The sequence below is a fragment of the Salminus brasiliensis genome, chromosome 23 (assembly GCF_030463535.1).
Source record: "Salminus brasiliensis chromosome 23, fSalBra1.hap2, whole genome shotgun sequence".
Taxonomy (NCBI): Eukaryota; Metazoa; Chordata; class Actinopteri; order Characiformes; family Bryconidae; genus Salminus; species Salminus brasiliensis.
This window is the reverse complement of record NC_132900.1, coordinates 3,424,564-3,443,350: the sequence shown is the minus strand read 5'-3', so window position 1 is coordinate 3,443,350 and position 18,787 is coordinate 3,424,564. Positions and strand designations below refer to the sequence as shown.

Sequence of the window (18,787 nt, the reverse complement as noted above, 5' to 3'; positions counted from 1 at the left end):
ATTTCAAATTTGTGTGTGTATATATATATAATATATATATATACACACTACACATATAATTATGTATATATACACATACATACTATATATATATAATGTATGTATATAATGTGTGTGTATGTTTTATGTGTGTGTGTATATATATATATATATAAAAAACACATCATTTTAAAAAGGCAGCCATATGCCTAATATATATATATGTGTGTGTGTGTGTATATGCATATATACACAGTCATAGGGCAGCAGCCACCTTAAGCATACACTTTATTGCGTAGAAACACACACATACATGATACTGACTCTCACTCTTATCTTTTTGAACACATTCATTAAATGAAGTATAAATTAAGTAATACATGCAAAGCACCAAACATTACACACCGATCAGCCATAACATTAAAACCACCAACCTAATACTGTGCTGGCTGTCGAGGCTTATACTCCACAAGGTGTCCTGCTGTGGTATCTGTAAGCAAGACGTTAGCAGGCGGGGTCCCCATGAGCATCAGTGAGCCTTCGGTGCCGGTTCACTGGTTGTCCTTTCTTGGAGCACTTTTGAGGGCCACCCCACAAGTGTCAGTAAATGATAAGTCCACCCCTTGACAGGAGACACTGTAGATGACGATAATCAGTGACATTTGACTAATGTTTTGGCTGATTGGTTTATTATATACGTATGATGACGTACGTCCTTCCTAAAGGCCGAGTGTTTATCAGTCTGTTTGTGAGGAAACACCAGAGAGGGCGCTCTTTTGCCTCGGTAGAAGAGAGGTCTCACTGGTGTGTGTTCAGATACTGTGTTGAGAAGGACTCCAGCTGAGACTCCAGATCTGTGGCCTTGTACCTACAGAAAGAGCAGCGTTCAGCTTGCAGGCAGTAAACACTGAACACATGGAAATTCTTGAGGTGATGTGCTAATGTGCTAACGAGGCCAGTATAACCAGACAGATGGCAATACTGGGCCACAGACCAGCCCATTTAGAGCACTTACACACCTACAGTTACGGCAATGGACTCTGGGTCAGGTCTTCAATATTTGGTACGCTCATGTGTGTGTGAGGGGTGTTTAACCGCAGTGGAAATTCTAAGTCTGTCTCTCGTGTACCTGAGAGTTTTGGAGTGTCTCTGGACGCTCTCCAGCCGCTGGATCTTGGCGTTGAGTTTACGGATCTCCGTCTCCAGCTCCATTTCGCTCTTATCCACCTGCTGACACATGCGGGCAAAGACGCCCACCAGCTCCCTACGAAAATCCACAGATTCCTGAGTGTGTCACACCATCACTATTCAAGCCTGTTCAAGCCTACTCTGCCTAATCTCAGGTAGCTGGACGATTTTCCATATGGTCACACAAATATTTCCGTAAATAGACTAAATGGACAAAAGTATTGGGACACCTGCTCATTCATTGTTCAATTGCATTCAGTGACGAGCATTAGTGAGGTCAGGATGTTGGATGATCACCATCCCACCTCATCCTAAATGTATTGGATGGAGCTCCACCACCCATCACTCCAGAGAACACAGTTCTTCCACTGCTCCACAGCTCAATGCTGGGGGGCTTTATACCCCTCTACTAGGCCACGCCTAGGCATTAGGCAGCATGATGCCAATAGGTCCATGGTTAAAGTCCTATTCCATTGGCAGTACTTCTCTACAGGGACTAGACGTTTGTGTCAGCAATGGGTGCAACTTCAAGAAAACAGCTGAATGCATTCATTATAAAGGGTGTCCACAAACATTTGGACATATATTGTGCGGCATGTCCGCATACATCGCTCAAGCCACTCAACCCGCATCCAGGTGTAGCGCCTGGTAGCCTACTGTAAACGTCACTAGACACTCACTGCTGGACCTGCAGGCCACAGTTGCTGCTGGTGATGTGGGAGATGGCCTGCAGCCTCTGGGTGGCGTACTCCACAAACTGCTGCTTCAGGGCCTTCTCTCTGGAGCTGTTGGTCCAGGTCAGCTTCTCATACATGTAGAGCAGGCCATAGAGACTTACAGACAAAACGATGACCCTCCAGCCCACAGAGCGCCACACCTGCCGAAACACACACACATTTTACACCCTCGTCAGCTGGCTAGTCCAGGGGTTGGGAACTCCAGGCAACTCCTTAACCCCTTGGCCTCCAGCCCTCAGTTCTCCAGCCTCGTCTGAGTGCAAAATCGTGAGTGGACCTCAGCTGAAGTTCTGGGGTTTCCACAAAAGATGGATAATGAGGGACCCCCGAATGAGAGCAAGGGTTACCTGGCTGTATGGAAACTGTTCCGATCTCAGGGCGTTTTCACACCTGCACTTTTTAGTCCAGTTAAATCGGACTCAGGTTTGCGTTCACCCTTGGTACGGTTCGTTTGGGCAACCGCAAGGAGACTTTTGAGAGGGGTGGTCTCAGTCTGGTCCCAAATAAACTCTGGAGTGGGTCGTTAGTGGCGAGAAGGTGATCTGACCTCAATTAAACCCAACTCTCAGATGTTCTCTGCATGTCTGAGCTATTCAGCTCTGCAGTCTCCTGCCCAGAAGATTACCAGTACTACTGCTATGACCAAATGTCATCTCTGCAGCACTAGTCCAGAACACAGGACCTTCTTCCTGTATTCACTTTCTAGCTCCGCCCCAGACCCAGGTCTGACCCAGGTCTCCAAGTTCACAAACACACAACCAGCTACGAGTGTGAAAACGCCCTCGTCTAGTAGGTGTATCAGAGCTGGACAATGGACAGCTCTCCCTAAATTAGACGTTAGTTCCTTACCACTCCACCAACGACCAGCGCGCTCATGGAGGCCCGTGAGGTGAGCGAGGCCAACCCAGTCGCCATGGAGACCGCAAGCTCCTCCTGGGCATGGGTTCCCCTGGGAGCGGAGTGAGAGGAGGCCTGCAGCGACAAATCGGCATCACACAGCTTTAGACTGTATTTCAGACGTGGGCAAATGTTTTGGCACCCTGTTCAAACATCAATCAATCAGATCAATTAATGTTAATTCAGATGAAGTGAACAATTCCTCTTGAAACCTGAGGAAATGTGGCATGTACAAAGATTCCAACCCAGGTATTAGGCCTAGTCCTGGACTAGATTTCCATTCAAAATGCAGTGCAGACCAAGACTCGACTAATTTAGCCTAAATTAAGTATTCCCATTCATCACTCAGGTAGAAGTGAGTGGAGATACGAGGGTTTAAAAGACTTCTATAGAAGCTGAAGTATCAACTGAAGCTTTTTACTCCAGTAAAAGTGTAAAAGTACTGGTTTCAGAACGACCATTTCTCTAAAAATCATAATGAGGAGAATGATCTATTAAAATGTTGATGTTAAAAATGTTGGGCTGCACTAGGCTCCTGTTTCAGCTGCAGATCTGCCCATTGAAAATGAAGCATTTCAGTAATATCAGCTCTATTAAAGTAGCGTCTCTGTGCTCTACTGAGCATCAACATGAGCTTCATGGAGGAAAATATGAGGAGTCGTTGTCTAGAAGTTCTGTAAAGCTGCAGAAAGTCAGACTTCAGAGGCGTGTGATCAATAAGCTTTATTGGAATGTAAATGTGGGGCTCATTCGGGACGTTTCACTGCAGCTCTCTTGAGTCTCTGCCACGGACACAGTCTTCATACTAGACTACAGACGTCTGCTGTGAGCTCGCTGGAGAGTGACGGGACGTGTGCAGGTGTGATGGATCGCTTATAAACCAATAGGGAGTCAGAATGGTGTGTGTTTATAAAATTTATTATATTATTATATTTAATTATTATATTAAATAGGTAACGAGGCTGTTTTTAAATGTAAGGAGTAGTAAGTTCAGATAATTGGCTGAAAATGTAAGAAGTAGAAGTTAATTAAGAAATTAAATAATTACTGCAGTAAATTTTTGATAAGCATCATTTCTACGCTTCTATTACCAGTGAATAGCCCCACCAGTTTGTCCAGAAGCCCTCTGGCCTTAGATGTGGACCACTGAGTCCACTGAGATGAATGACTGTGGTTTAACATGGCTGTTTTACCCGTAAGTTCTGGTCCAGGATGTTCAGAGCTTGCCTCGCCTTAGCCGGCCCCAGAAAGCGGTTGACCAGGGCCGTCCAGCCCAGCGAGAACTGAAACTCGATGTCCTCCTGGAAGTCTGTGCAGAGAGCGCCGAGGTTCAGCTCATAGGCCATCTCAAACTTCCTGCTGGGAACATGCATGTGGAGGTGGCCTCGGGCAGCAGAGGGCAGCAGAGGACTGATGATGTCTGGAGGTAAGGACAGAACACACAAGCTATCTGTCCAAATGTTTGTGGACACCCCACAAAACATCTAAAGGGGGAATGCATTCTGCTACTTTACGTTGCACCCATTGCTCACACCACAGATGTGCAAATGCACACACACACACACACGGCTTGTCTAGACCCCGTAGAGAAGTACTACCAATAGAATAGGACCTTCTGGAGCAGATCAACAGCATGCACCTATTGGTACCTGCTGCCTAATGCCTCCAGGTGTGGGCTAGTAGAGGGGGGTAAAGCCCCCTAGCATTGAGCTCATTCTGTTAAATCACACTCAATCACTTGAAATGAATTCATTTTGAGGGTCCAGTGTTGGGGGTTGGGGGGTGGCCGGGAACAGGGGGAAAGGTGTACCTATGAAGTCCCTCTGAGATGACAACACACAGCCACTGATGCTGCTGGAGCAGCGAAGGGCCAGGTTCCTCACCATCCTCTCCTCTACATATGCAATCAGTTTCTGTAAAACACACAGAAATATGAGTACATTTGAATAGGGTTTTATCCATAGAAGATGAATTAATTAACACATTAATGAATTTATTAATAAACTAAAGAACGGACTGAAAAAAGATCAACATGAAGAAGATCTTTAAAACCTCGCAAAACAGTTCGCAAATATTCTCGTAATAAATGACATTTAAATTTTATTGTTTTCTTATATAGCCGTTTGTAATTTAATTTATTCTCCACTTTTAATCCTGTAATTCAGCCAATTTAACCTGATGACTCTAGAGGCTGACCTTTTGACCTCTTACCGTCTGAGGCCAGAGTGAGGCCATATATAGGAATATAAAGGAATATTCTTTTTGAATTCCAGTAGATCTTAATATTTTTTTAATTAATTGATTTTATTAATATTTAGTTATTAATACTTTAGTTTATTAATAAACTGAAAAAAAAATCAAGATCATTAAGATCAACATGAAGAAGAAAATATGAGGAAACATTATTTTTTTAGAATATCAATAGATCTTAACTTTTTTTTCGGACGAGAGGAAGCGTTTAAACAATTAAAAATAATATATATATATATATAAAAGAAGAATTTCTTTCTAAGACCCTTATGTGAATCTGGTCCCGTATTCGCAAAAAACACACCAGCAGACTTACCTGGACGTTAAGAGCGAGTAGCATCACACACATAACACGTCAGCTCATTCGTAAACAGCATGGAGATTACTGTAGGTGTTACTGTTTCCGTAAAATCTGGCACTACGGCTCTTTCCTATCATTTTCTTGTGCCATTAATGACAAATATACAGCTCCGGAAAAGCTCAGTATCTCTGGTTTTACTGTTTATAGGCAGTGTGTTTAGGCTTATTAACATTTGCCCTGTATTTCATAAACCATAGACAACATTTCCCCTAAATTCAAAATACAAATATTAATATTTAAAGCATGTATTTATTTGCAGAAATGACAACTGCTCCAAAACAGCTATAATGCAAATAAATGATTATAATAATTATAATGTAAGATGTTTGTATTCAGATTTAAACACAGTACTAATATCTGAACTTTGAGAGTATTCAGAAATCACTATGGTAAAATAATAACCTCGACGGCCAATCACATCTCTCATGTCTCGGCCGGCTCTCCACTAGTCTTTCACATTGCTGTTGGGACTTTCTGACGTTCATAGTCTGCAGATTCAGCTAACTCAGCTCTGTTTGATGAAATTCCTGGAATAAAACGACTGCCAGACATGTAGAGATGAAGATTTAAGGAAAATAATAAAGTGGTCTCTTCATTTTTTCCAGAGCTGTATATCATAATTTTTTGGACCCCAGCCAAAATGGATCTAATGAAGTTAGCATGCATTGCTGCTCGGCTGATTAACCCACATATTTCTCCGCCGTTTAGATTTGAGCATCACTGTGAATGAAAGTCATCAACCTTCCAATGCAGTCATTAAGGCCTGAGTCATGCTTTTCCCACACTCCCCTCACAGTGACCACTGAGGCCCTAAGAGGCTTCCTGCTCAATCCCGTTAAGGCGGCGACGCAGGAGGCTCTCACTGATCAGGTGGCTTTCTGAGTGACAGCTGAGTGACAAATGAGACATGAGCGTCAACCACGTAACTCCTTAATTCTCTGCTCGGTTGCTACAAAGCATGTATATTTTGACTTTGCTTCGTAAACACAATTTGGACAAAAGTATTGGGACACCTGTTCATTCATTGTCCCTTCAAGATTATTAAAAAAAGAGCTGATCCTGCTTTTGTTGGAGTAACTGTCTCTACTGTCCAGGGAAGAGTTTGTAGGAGACTTGCTGTGAGGATTTGATTGCATTCAGCAACAAGAGCGTCAGAGTGGTCAGGATGTTGGATGATCACTCAACCTCAACTCCCCAACTCATTCCAAAGGTACTGGATAGAGCACCACCATCATTCCCAATATTCATGCAAGGTCTTTTAAACAATGAACTGACAATTATTTGTAAGGGTCTGCAGCCTTTACATTGGTGCATTTGGTGATATTTTTGTATTGATCATAATACTATAGATTTTTTTTATAAGGGATTATAATGTACATGCCAGGTCAAGAGGCTGCAGACCCATTTTCTCCTCCTGAAGGTCTGTTTTGAATCAGCTGAAGGGCTAAGTCAGGTTTTGGGGTGCTACGAGTCCAAATATCCCCAATAGGAACAACAGGAAGCTGTCGGTGACTCACAGTTTTGTACAGGGCCAGAGCATTGGGCGCAGGGCTGAAATCGGAGCAGAATTCATCCACTAGCACAGACAAGCCATGGATCTCCTCCAGCAGGGCACTGGCTACCTACAACAGAACAACAGGGGGGGCATCAAAACCTCATAGTTCTGCATAGAGACAAATCTCTGAGCCATCAACACTGCAGACTAACTACGGTACCTTGGCTGAGATGTCATCCGTGATGACCTTTATCTTGTCTTTGGTTTCCTCGGTCAGAAAGTTAAGCTGATTGCGGACGAAATCCAGGCGGTCCATGAGAGCCTCGCGGTCCTCCAGAGACAGAACCCTGCAGGATTACAGAAGGTAACAGGCCAAAGGGGTCAGAGTAGGTCCTCAAGATGACCTAAAACCTAAAGCATTGCAAATGTCCAAAATCCAAAAGTTTGTGGACACTCCTTGCAATTCTAATTCAGCCACTTTAAGTTGCACCCATTGCTGCTGACAGAGATGTGCAAATGCACACATGCACAGCTGGTCTAGTCCCTGTAGAGAGGTACTGCCAATAGAATAGGACTCTCTGGAGCAGATAATCATGAACCTATTAGCACCATGCTGCATAATGCCAGGCGTGGGCCAGAAGCATTGAGCTGTGGAGGTGATAGTGTGATGGTGTTGGAGCTCCATCCAGTACTTTTAGGATGAGTTGATGATGATCATCATCCAACATCCTGACTTCACTTATGTACTATCTTGTATCTGACTGCAGTCCAGTTATTCCAGCAATGCTCCTCCGAAGAAATCCAGTAGAAAGCCTTCTTCTCTGGACAGTTTCTTTAATAACCTTGATTTTAGAAGAAACAATGAATGAGCAGGTGTCCCAATACTTTTCACACTGAAATTACACACAAAGGGCAGCTGGAGTTTTTTCAAAAATGTTGAAATTTTGGATTTTGGTTGTTCTAACAGTCTGCGATCCACTACACACAGGTGGCGCCACAGATAACACCACTACCTGCCACTGAGCTGCCACACCATGTTGGAGACTGGGGCTTAATTCCCGGTCTGGTTGACTGTGTTTCGCTACACCAATAAGAGTCCTTGGACAAGGATCCTAACACTACGTTGGCCCTCCTCTGTAATATGAGTAACCTTATAAGTCGCTCTGGATAAGAGCATCAGCTAAATACCATAAATCTATTGTTTTTTACAGGCTTTTCTTTGTCATTTTTTAAAAAACATAACCTGGCCTGCCTTTATATTCTTCAAACTTCAGCCGTTTTGTCATCAATTCAAAAGGCCCTAAAATAGAACCCTGTGGGACTCCATAAAATCTAATAAGCTAAGTGACTATACAGTAGTTTTCTCTTCAGGATTAATAACTGAAGGGTTAAACTTAACAGTGCTTTCCATTCCAGTATGAGCCAGGCTAGTGTTTCCCCTTCTTTAAGCTTGTCTATGACCTCTGATTTACAGTGCTACACCCTAGATACCCCCTCTATCTGAGCTATTTCGTCCTGCTGTGCTTAGCTCATCATCTACAGTGTCTACTGAATTCCTTCCCGGCTTGCCAGGTTCTTGGTTCTTGCTAAGCTCATTCTGCTGATTCTGACAGTGGATTTTAGCTGCATGGAGGCCTGCTTTTTTCTGGACACTTCTTTGGCCTTCATGTTGAGAAACACCACCATACCTTCGTACATGACCTAATCATACAATGGCCCACAGCTGGCCAAGAAACAAGCTGTTCCAATAAACGGCCCAATTACTTATGGTCCCCTAAAACGAGAGGGCTGAGATTTCCACACCGTTCATCCAGGAAAGATGGAAATGTGCGCAAATGAAAACGGACAGTTTCTGCACTTTAACACCATCATCAACAGCACGGTTGCTCCATCTGAAACCCATTTAGAGCCAAAACAACAGAAATAGTCTCCCTGTCCTTACATACGCACTGTAACGTGTCCAATACACACAACACCTGACCTTTACCGTTCCAACTTGGACCACTTCAGAAGATGTTCACATTCCCAGTAATGTGGCTAAACCCATCAGCTAAAAAAGCAACGAGCTCTACCCAATCAATGTAACATGAGCTATGTGCCATGCACCCCCCTCCCCCCCCATTAATTCTCCTCCATAAAAAAAACATGTATTACATATTTTACAGTAATTTTACTTCATTTTCTGAAATAACTGAAATCAGATCAGTCTTGGAACTCACTTCTTTTCCGCAGAGGCGATATTAATGGCATCCATGATGGCCTTGAGCGACTCCATGATTTGCCAGCCTCGGATTGTGTGCTGCTCAAACTTGGTCTTCACGGAGGAGTGGGAGATGAACTCCTGCAGAGACCATCAGACATGCTCTGATAAAAGCAGGCAGATCACACTGAGGAACCAATGGGGAACCAACTCACCAAGCACTATATTAGGAACACTATTAATAATATTGGGTGCAGATTATTTATTTATATATGAGAACCTCAATGCTCTAAACTTCCCGCCCTCCTACATTCAGATCTGGTGGCTGGGGAATTAACCAGCAACACTGAAGAACTCACTCATCACCGTGGTCATGAGACTTTTGCTTTGTAGCATTGTGCATCATCACGCTGGTGGAGGGAGCTGTTAGAAGATCAGGGTAAACTGTGGTCATGAAGGGATGCTCGTGGTCAGCAATAACACTTCCCCATACCATTCCAGATAAACATCAACCTACTGGCACCACCTCTGGCGTGGGCTAGAAGGATATATATATATATATATATATATATATATATATATATATATAAAGCCCCCCAGCATTGAGCTGTGGAGCAGTGAAAGAACTGTGTGCTCTGGAATGATGGATAAGGAGCTCCATCCAGTACTCCTGGGATCCTGACCTCACTAACGCTCTTGTCGCTGAATGCAATCAAATCCTCACAGCAATGCTCCTCTAAAAACAAAAAAATGGAGTAGAAAGCGTTCTTCACTGGACAGAAGAAACAGGTACTCGAACAAAAGCAAGATAAAGACTGAATGAGCAGGTGTCCCAATACTTTAGTCACAGTGACCAGCAGTCATTAACCCAGAACCTAGAAGGACAGTGGTGGAGAGAGGCGTGTCAATCAGGCCTCTGCATGGGATGCTCCTCCAGTAACAGTCTGAATCAGGTCCAGGATTTACTGTAAACGCATGAGCAGCCCACAGCGACCTTCCGAGAAGCTGAAGGAGCTCACCTGCAGTGGCCTACACTTTCAGCTACCAGCAGGTAGATGCTCATTTAGCTCAGGGATGTGGCACTACAGGAATGCCAGAGTGGAATCTGTGAGGAAGGCCAAGCATCTCACACCTCAGAGAGCCGGCCACAGAGGCCCGGAGCCAGCCCTTACGCAGCTTTAGCATGCAGGGAAGGAGCCGGGACAGTCATCACATCATGGCTCTATTTCTAGGAAAAAAAAAACCCTTCACACGTTTCTCGCCCAGACTAAATAACAAAGAGACGGGGAGCTCGGGGTGGTTTTTTCCAAATGACGATTTTCCAAGCCGCCCTTAATCTTAATTGTTTTCAGCCGCTTTCGTCCAGACAATGATTATTCTGGAGCCGGCGGCCTCACCTCAAATGTTCTCTCGAAGCTTTGGAACTCTTGCAGTCTCTCCTGGAATCCTTCAGCCAGAGCAGCTCCTATAAATAAAAAAAAAAACAACACACACACACACACACATGCATGAGCTCACCTCTGCAGTACGGCCGACCAGGGTACGAAACTAGAGATGAAGCACGTGGCACTGCGGTGTCATTTCTGTGTGTTTTTCCCCCTCAAACGCAACACATTACCGTCATACTTCAGGCCGTCGTCACGCTCTGACCCCGGCGAGCTCACACATGATTTATTAGTATCTGCTCAAAAAGTGTTTTATGTTTTATGACTTATTTTCAGTTCAGCTATTCTCCCCCCGGCTCTCTTCCAGAACAGTGTTGAGAAAAGAAGCACTTTAACCCTTTAACCTGCAGACTTACTGTTCAGCTAAATTGACAAAAGTATTGGGACAGGGAACTGTTTGTTCATTGTTTCTTCTAAAATCAAGGGCGTTTTGTTGGAGTAACTGTCTCTACTCTCCAGGGAAGAAGAAGGCTTTCTACTAGAATTATTTTACACAGGAGGCGCATTGCTGTGAGGATTTGATTGCGGTCAGTGACAAGAGCGTCAGTGAGGTCATGAGGATGTTGGATGATGATAATCACCACCCCACCTCATCATCACCAACTCCCCAACTCATCCCATCCAAAAGTACTGGATGGAGCGCCACCATCATCCATCATTCCAGAGAACAGTGCTCTTCCACTGCTCCACAGCTCAGTACTGCTGGGGGCTTTAGACCCCTCTTTGCAATTTTCCTAGAACCAGTTTAACATTTCTCCTAAACCCATAGAACATACGGTTCTAAGATCACCTTCCAGTTGATACAGAGTCGTTCCTTCATGTGAAGGTTCTTCTAATAGAACTATACGGTTCTAGGAAAACCCATTAATTGCGTTATTATTAAGATTCTTCACATTTCTTCAAGACCTTCCAGTTGGTACAGTTCCTTTAATAGAACCAAGGTTCTTTAAATAGAACTATACCTTAGAACAAATGGCTCTTGGAAAATCTTTACTGCGTCATTGCGTTATTATTAAGGTTCTTTACATTTCTTCAAGAACCAGTTAAACATTTCTTCTAAGGTTCTAGGAACACCTTCCAGGTAGCACAGAGTCATTCCTTTAATTAGAACTAGAACCAAGAACCAAGGTTCTTTAAATAGAACTATAATAGAACCAAGATTCCTTGAATAGAACTATATCTTCTCAGAACATACGGTTCTAAGAAAACCTTTTACAGGATTCATTGCGTTATTATTAAGGTTCTTTACATTTCTTCAAGAACCAGTTAAACATTTCTTCTAAGGTTCTAGGAACCTTCCAGGTGGTACAGAGTTGTTTCTTTAAATAGAACTATAATAGAACCAAGTTTCCTTGAATAGAACTATGTCTTCTCATTTCTTCTAGAACCATACCCTGCATTTTAAGAAGGTTCTTCCCACACACACACATCTGAGTTCTTAATAGAACCATCCATGGAGAGGTTCTGTTCAGGGGGTTTTACTTTTAAAGCATGAAGGTCCTAAACCTACCCGTCTCTGGCATGCCCTGGGCCCGGTGGATCCTGGCACTCAGCGCCTCCTTGGCAGACACGAAGAAGATGCGGTTAGGCGCCTGGTCAGGAGCCACCACCTTCAGCTCGTCCACCAAGAAACTGACGCAGCGGTCCATGTGCTGCTTCCGAACCTGAGGGCCACAGAGAACAAGACGCAGGCTGATTCTTTAGGAAATGATTCAGTGCATCGTAAAATCACAATGATTCAATTAGATTCATTATTGGATTCAATTTAATTATGATTCAATTACATAAGTATTCGATTCAGTTATGATTCTTTAGAAAATGATTCAGTGCATTGTAAAATCACAATGATTCAATTAGATTCATTATTGGATTCAATTCAATTCTGATTTGATTACAGAAGGATTCGATTCAGTTATGATTCTTTAGAAAATGATTCAGTGCATCATAAAATCACAATGATTCAATTAGATTCGTTAATGGATTGAATTCAATTATGATTCGATTACATAAGGATTCGATTCAGTTATGATTCTTTAGGAAGCTGTGCATCATGAAATGTCAAATTGCATCAGGAATCAGTTTGATAATGATTTGATTCACTTTAGTAACGATTCTTCATGAATGAATAGAAGAACAACTCGTCTAATAAATCACTCTATAAGTCCTATAATCATAAAGCCATTTTCTAATTGAATATATACAGGTTTTGTTTGTTGATATGTACAGTCTTATGCAAAAGTTTAGACACCCCGGGTCAATTAGAGGCGTGTAAAAGTATTGGCACATTAAATATGTTGACTTATTTTATTCTGTAATATTTATTTGAGTCATGTGATTTACTCACATCGTCCAGATACTCAGGCTCGGTCTCGGACGCGTCCCAGCGGTTGTTCAGGATGAAGATGTTGGGCTTTGAGATGCGCTCGCTCACTTTGTGGAAAAAATGCTTTTCCTTACAAGAACAAATGACACGAGTGAAGCTGGAGTGAAGCTGGAGTGAAGCTGGAGTGAAGCTTACAGTAAGGGTGGGGTTTTATAGGCTAACCTGCAGAACTAAAGCTGCTACAGCTACAGATGCTAGCTTGAGGCATTAAAGTAACCAGTAAGACCAGTACAGGGGCAGCTGTTCTGAAAGAGCTATAGGTGGGTCCACTCACTGTGTTCATGAGCGTGGACTCAGAGTTGGCCACCAGAACAAATACATCAGCGTCCAGACAGAACTTATCAATCCAGCTGTCCAACTCAGATGTGACATCAGTACCTGGACTGGAAGAATATTGGCTCTATTCATTAATATTCAGATTAAATGTATGGAAAATGAATCCCATGTTTATATATAACTCATACACGGATCAGCCATAACATTAGTACCCCCTTGCACCACCGCAACTCAGCATTTTCTGTACTTAAGTACTGCAAGTATTTAAGTATTCTAAAATGTACTGCTTAAGTACTGAAAGTAAAAGTACAGTACTGTGTTCTGCAGTTCTTACAGAAGCAGTCAAAAGTTTGGGTATCATTGTTTACATTATTTCAGATGCTCAGACTTAAGGCCTGTCTCAGTTCCTCTGGCTGTAGTAGAAGGACAGGACTGTAGAAGACAGAGTTCATGAACTTCACGAGTCTTCAGTTCACTCTCTAAACAAACTCTCTCGCCCAAAAGAGAGAGAGAGAGAGCTGAGCAGACCTGACTCAACCTGCTACATACAAGAGTTTCATCTGTACAACCAGTGAGGAGAGCAGCTCAAACCCCTGAGCTTCACTCTCTGTAAACTCAACTACAGCTGAAAGAGCTCAGGCTATTCGGACACATACAAGTATTTGAAGGAGGTGAAGATTGGGGTGGGGGTGGGTGGGGCGGGGGGTTGGGGTTGGACCAGCCAGCCCCTCCACCAGTACTTGATGGCGATGGTCAAAAGCCGATCTGCACCAAGAGCCCTTCCAGCTTCAAGTACGGCTCGGCTCGACCCGCCATCCTTTAAGATCCACGGAAGACGAGCGTCCAGACTTTTTACTGTCCTGCACCGAAGTGGTGGAACGAGCTTCCCCTGGGTGTCCGAACAGCAGAGTCCAACACTCACTGTCCTCAAACCCAGACTGAAGACCCTCCTCTTCTGAGAGTAATTGGGTGAATAGTAGAGTATTATGGTCTTCTTACTGACTTGTGTTTAGTAGAGTCTAAGATTAGAGGATCTTTGAATTATTGGTCTATTCAATTAAATGCCTTAAAAGTACTTCTACTATCTTACTATACGTCTCTGACTACAAGACCTAGCCATGGTTCTTGTCACAGTTGGCTCAGATTCTCACGCTTGCCCATTTTTCCTGCTTCAACACCTTCATCCCTTTGACAGATCCCACAGTAGCTGAAGATAAGACAGTGAGTGAAGATGTTCTCTTTGGGTGATGTACTAAAGTTATGTAATAATGGAGCTTGTTGTACTGAGCGTTAATCTAAGAACATCGTCAGCAAAGAGAACTCCCTGAGTGGAGTGAAGCCACCGTGCTGTTGAACCACAGGCAAACCCAGTTCACTGGTAACATCAGCACATCACTTTAATCCCTTGTACAACATTTTAAGCCTTGTAGACGTCTGAGTGTCTGCCAAGCGCCGCCAGAATACACCAGGCTTTGTCCTGAGAGCCAGGTCTGCTGAGTGAGTGCCAGAAACTCACTGGAGGACAGTAATTTGACCTCGGATTGGACGGTGCGGTCTGTAGTGTCCATACCTGTCCATCAGCACCAGGTCGTCCCTCAGCAGGGCGCATTTGGTCTTAGGCCAGAAAACCCGAACGAGACAGCCGGAGTCCAGATTTCTGTCCATGTGCAGAGCATGGGCCAGCTGATTCACCGTCTGCGGGAGAGAGAGAGATCAGGACTGACAGAAGGAATGTCGCACACTGAGATAAACAACAACAACAAATGCTGACCAAGATGCGGTCCAACTCTGAAATACACCATCAGCCATAACATTAAAACTGTAGGTCCCCCTCGGGCCACCAAAACAGCTCTGACCTGTTGAGGTTGAGACTTTACAAAGCCTCTGGAGGTGTCCTGTGGCATCTGGAGCACCAAGACTAACGTTAGCAGCAGATCCTTTAATAAGTCCGGTAAGTTGTGAGTCGGTAGGTGGGGCCCTCCATGCGGGTCAATGAGCCTCAGGTGCCCATGACCCTTTGCCAGTTTTGGTAGGTTCTGACCAATGGACACTGGGAACACCCCTCAAGACCTGCCTGGCCTGATGTTTTGGAGATGTTCTGACCCAGTCGTCTAGCATTACAATGTGGCTCTTGTTAAAGTGTCTCATGTCCTTAAGCTTGCCCTTTCAGAACTTTAAGAGCTGACTGTTCACTTGCCCACTCATGTCATAGTCCGGTAATGGCCACTGGTACACTGTGTATCAAGAACCTGGCGTGGTTTGGACAGCAGTCACTGTTATAAGGCGGTAAATTACCTTTATACTCTTCCGTTCCTCAGAGTTTTCAGTGGTGAGGAAGGCCTGTTCTCCGTCCGTTCCCTCCACGCTGATGAAGCAGTTGGTGGTATGGCCGATTCCACTGGGCAGCACGCGTTCCCTTAGCATGGCATTAATCACTGTGCTCTTCCCGTTACTCGTCCTGAACAAGAACAGTACACAGTACTTTCAGTTTAAGCCAATTCAGCTGGTAGGGATTGTGAAGATCATGCCGGGATAGGATAGGGATGGTAATGGTCATGCAGGGACAGGGTGGGGGAGGTGATGGTCATGCAGGGATAGGGTAGGGATGGTAATGGGTCATGCAGGGATAGGGTAGGGATGGTAATGGGTCATGCAGGGACAGGGTAGGGATGGTAATGGGTCATGCAGGGATAGGGTAGGGATGGTGATGGTCATGCAGGGATAGGGTAGGGATGGTAATGGTCATGCAGGGATAGGGTAGGGATGGTAATGGGTCATGCAGAGATAGGGTGGGGATGGTAATGGCCATGCAGGGACAGGGTGGGGGAGGTGATGGTCATGCAGGGATAGGGTAGGGATGGTAATGGTCATGCAGGGATAGGGTGGGGGTGGTGATGGTCATGCAGGGATAGGGTAGGGATGGTAATGGTAATGCAGGGATAGGGTGGGGGTGGTGATGGTCATGCAGGGATAGGGTGGGGATGGTAATGGCCATGCAGGGACAGGGTGGGGGAGGTGATGGTCATGCAGGGATAGGGTAGGGATGGTAATGGTCATGCAGGGATAGGGTGGGGGTGGTGATGGTCATGCAGGGATAGGGTAGGGATGGTAATGGTAATGCAGGGATAGGGTGGGGGAGGTGATGGTCATGCAGGGATAGGGTGGGGGTGGTGATGGTCATGCAGGGATAGGGTAGGGTTGGTGATGGTCATGCAGGGATAGGGTAGGGATGGTCATGCAGGGATAGGGTAGGGTTGGTGATGGTCATGCAGGGATAGGGTAGGGATGGTCATGCAGGGATAGGGTAGGGATGGTTATGGGTAATGCAGATATTGAATGGGGGCAGTGAGGGGTCATCCCAGAATAGGGTGGGGACAATGCAGGGTAATGTTGGGATGGGGTGGGAAGAGTTATGGGTAATGTTGGTATTGGATTGGACGGTGATGGGTTGGGGGTGGTACAACAGACCCCAGTGGCAGAACCAATCAGAATCTCGTTTACACTCAGGATAAAAAATAAGCAGAATAGTCCTTTAAGATTTAAAGCTGACTAATAAGCCAAAGCCCAGTGGAGTCTCACATTAAAGTGCTGGGACGAATGATGGAATTTAAGCTTTCCTTCATTACCCTGGAGGTTCTTGCTTGCTCAAGGACGTCTGTGTTATCCACCTCTGTAAACAAAATAACCCCCTTCTCACTGTGTGTCCCATTGTTTTTGGCAGCACACCCATGGTGCAAACATGTTAATGACCTCTCCTGCTCTGCTGGTCTGTTTACAAACCCCAAACCCTCAGCCTAAACGCATCAGTCATCGCTGGGCTTCTGCGCGGTACCTGCCGAAGAAGGCCACCTTCATCTGTCTGCGGGCCAGAACCTCTTTAATAGCCGCCAGTTTCCTGGAGCAGGCCTGGATCTGCACACACTGCTCCTCCTCCGCCACATGCTCCAGATCCACACTCCTCCATGTCTCTGAGCACACAAACAGACACACACACATATACTCGTAACTCCCACAGGGTTCATATGAACCCAACTTGGACAGACTATAACCAAATAACTGCAGTGAGTTCATTTAATCTTGCTGGTTTTACTGGTTCACTGTGAACGGTGGGTGCTGGGCAGGCCTTGTAATAACACTCCCCTCACACTACACCAGTCTGGAGTTAAATCAGGAGTAAATATTTTAAAGTTTAAGTGAAGATTGTGTGTGTTTTTCTTAGGTATAACAGGCACTGGCCTACAACCTTAACCCCTTAAAAAGCCTATGACCCGCTGGTGGACCGAAAGTGTTACTACACAACTTCTATTACCAGAGAATAGCCCCTCTGAGTAATACACCTTGGAGTGTAAGGGGTTAAGTTCCTTAAGACAGAGAGGTCTTGAGATCTGGACATTGGTAGGTGTGACACTACATGGCCAATCAATTACATCAGCTGTTACCTTAATTTCCATGATTACAGAATTCCAGATTTGATGACCTCAGGCCTAAGACATATGGTTAGTAGTATTAATTAGGGAAATTCTTTAAAATGTAACTGACTTACATTAGAAAATAGACGTAACATAATGCTAATATATATATATATATATATATATATATATATATATATATATATATATATATATAGAGAGAGAGAGAGAGAGAGAGAGATTATTAGAGAGAGAATTTTATGATTCCTGAAAAATATAAAATTTTACCAGGACATTTCATTTGAGTAGACTATTAAAAACACAAAATAAAAAGTAGTGTATGGACATGATATTTACCATTAATAAAAATTTAATTATAAAATATAAAATATCAATATTCTTTCACAAAATGTTATCGCTTAATCTAAAGTGGTGTAGAAGTTTTCTGAATTTTGCAGCATTTTCTGTATTCCCTCAGTCCCTCAGTCCCTCAGTCAGCAATTATTTGATCTTTCTGATGTCATTTTGAGGATGTGACATCATCAAAGTCTTTCGTCTGCAGGGTTCAAATACAGGTCAGACGATCTTCCCTCGTCTCTATATGTCAAATCATTCCCTGCTTCGGCCCTGATCCAGCATAAACGTCAGAACCTTAGTTAGCACATTTTCACAGACAAAGATTTGGCACACTGCCAAGTCCAGAAATATCTGATCAGTTGGATGTTAGCATATTAAACCTCCAACTGTTCAATAGATCAATCGTTCAGTTGTTTGTTGATATCGACTTTCTATCGTATCCACAAATCACACGAGAACTTCATGAGAAACTGGCGGAATATGTGCATTCATTAGCATAATTAGCGTTATTTCTCTTTCATCTGTGGTACACCCTTACATAAAGGCTCCTTTCTCACTCTTTTGGCCAACGTTCTGCAAAGCTTGTTCAACCTAGCAACAGTTGCTGCAATGGGGGGCGTCTGTGGGGGGCAATTATGTGGATGGGTCTTCAGAAGGGCTCATAATTAGGAGATAATGAGGTAACAGTAACTCACCCTCCACAAACTCTGATGCTTCCTTAACGAACTCCAGCAGCTGATCAAACACGGCGCTGATCGTCCTCTTGGCCACCACGAAGTGCTGCAGGGGTGAAGCGTCCGCCTCCGCCAT

The 18,787-nt window shown here is 44.1% G+C and overlaps 1 protein-coding gene across 1 annotated transcript; it reads right to left on the bottom strand.

The window, feature by feature from the left end:
• Window positions 1-777: 777 nt before the first annotated feature.
• On the bottom strand, window positions 778-18,787 carry mfn1a (mitofusin 1a). The gene is made up of 18 exons (XM_072668791.1): window positions 18,673-18,787; window positions 17,044-17,179; window positions 15,507-15,669; window positions 14,782-14,906; window positions 13,210-13,318; window positions 12,897-13,004; window positions 12,063-12,216; window positions 10,505-10,572; window positions 9,127-9,248; window positions 7,128-7,254; window positions 6,930-7,034; window positions 4,612-4,714; window positions 3,995-4,221; window positions 3,566-3,583; window positions 2,754-2,876; window positions 1,848-2,044; window positions 1,109-1,243; window positions 778-847 (listed from the first exon to the last, which is right to left on the bottom strand). Exons 1-18 carry the CDS (start codon window positions 18,785-18,787, stop codon window positions 778-780), a joined length of 2,205 nt encoding a protein of 734 aa, XP_072524892.1.